The sequence below is a fragment of the Lipotes vexillifer genome, unplaced genomic scaffold, assembly GCF_000442215.2.
Source record: "Lipotes vexillifer unplaced genomic scaffold, Lipotes_vexillifer_v1.1 scaffold625, whole genome shotgun sequence".
Classification (NCBI taxonomy): Eukaryota; Metazoa; Chordata; class Mammalia; order Artiodactyla; family Lipotidae; genus Lipotes; species Lipotes vexillifer.
The window spans coordinates 641,148-642,590 of record NW_006771655.1 but is presented as its reverse complement, the minus strand read 5'-3'; the positions used below and the strand labels follow the sequence as shown (position 1 = coordinate 642,590).

The window sequence follows — 1,443 nt, the reverse complement described above, 5'->3', positions numbered from 1 at the left end:
GGTTCGTCCGCCGACTGGGTGGACACGTGAGCGCTGTCCTGCTGCCTCTGGATTGAGCAGCGCCACGTCCGGGCTCAGCAGCGGGACAGGTGGAGTATGGAGTGCGTGGTGGGCGGACCGGCGGACCGTGAGGCCCCGAGGGCGGTACCCTCAGCGCCTCTTCCCGCAGCCCTTCTGAGAGGGCTGCCCTGGGAGGGGTGCTTGCCCCCCTGCTGCACAGAGGCCGTTTCCGTCTGTGCAGCGGTTGGTTTGAGTTATGTATTGCTGCGGTGGGCGTGCACGGCAAAGGGCGTGGTCCTACCTTTTCTCTTACACTTGATGAGCGTGCAGTAGGACCAGTATTGTTTGTTTATAGTGTGTCTTACCCTAAGGAACGTTTAGGATGACTTACAAGCATACATACAAGATGAATAACAGCAAAGATGGGCTACAGGAAAGTAGCAGTTGGGGTTTGTGCGGCTGAGGTTTCTGGAGACTTCCCGTTAGAAAGATTGGGGCGGGGGATTCTGGATTTGGCCCTCGTGTCCTCACATAGGCTACAGAGCAGGGAGTTAATCGTTTGCCATCATCTAAGGTGGCCATTAGGGAGGGGCCTCAGGGCCCCTCGGAGGACACGCTCTGTGATGTCCCCAGGGTCCCGAGAGGTCATCGCTTCCTGTGCCCCCTCTTCCCTGAAGTCTGGGAAATTTCCCTTGAGTTTGGGGGCTGATCCTTGCCTCAGTGAGACTGGGACGCGGTCGTTCTCAGTGAAGGGCCCAGCCTTGTATGTCTGACAGCGTTTCCTCCTTCCAGGCCTCAGGAGGAGCCCACCACCTGGACCGGCTACTTCGGGAAGGTGCTCATGGCGTCCACCAGCTACTTGCCCTCCCAAGTGACAGAAATGTTCAACCAGGGCAGAGCCTTTGCCACAGTCCGCCTGCCTTTCTGTGGCCACAAGAATATCTGTGCGCTGGCCACGTGAGTAGAGTGGACTCCGCCTCTGGGCCCACCCCCATCCCCCGCGCATCCAGCTGGGAGCCAGCTCGCGGGGCACCGGGGACTGTGGCGGTGTGGCGCCAGGATAACCTGCAAACTTAGACCTTGGATTTAGGCAAGAGTCACAGGAGCGGGGGGAGTTGTACGGTGGGCCTGTGCTGTTCGTGGACCCTGGTGCTGTCTCTGCGGTGTCTGATCCTCACATCTTCCTCTTTCTGTTCTTGTTGAGAATGTTTAGAAAAACATCATTAGGTCAAGACCATGTGAGGCGCCGGCATTTAACCCTCGGGTCCGCCAGCGCCTCACGAGGCTCAAGGCCCCCGTGTAGCCGAGTCAGCTGCAGGACGCACAGGGCCTCTCTGAGCCTTACTGTGATAGTCCAAGTACAGCCACGCAAGAAGAGATTGGGGCTTCCCTGGTGGCGCAGTGGTTGAGAATCCGCCTGCCGATGCAGGGGACGCGGGTTCG

The 1,443-nt window shown here is 59.0% G+C and overlaps 1 protein-coding gene across 2 annotated transcripts in view; it reads left to right on the top strand.

The window, feature by feature from the left end:
- WIPI2 (WD repeat domain, phosphoinositide interacting 2) overlaps positions 1–1,443 on the top strand; it is a 31,062-nt gene that overhangs the window by 26,496 nt on the left and 3,123 nt on the right. For both annotated transcript variants that reach the window (XM_007447083.1, XM_007447084.1), the window contains exon 9: positions 793–957. In XM_007447083.1, the coding sequence (XP_007447145.1) occupies positions 793–957 (165 nt within the window). The remainder of the gene's footprint in view (positions 1–792; positions 958–1,443) is intronic.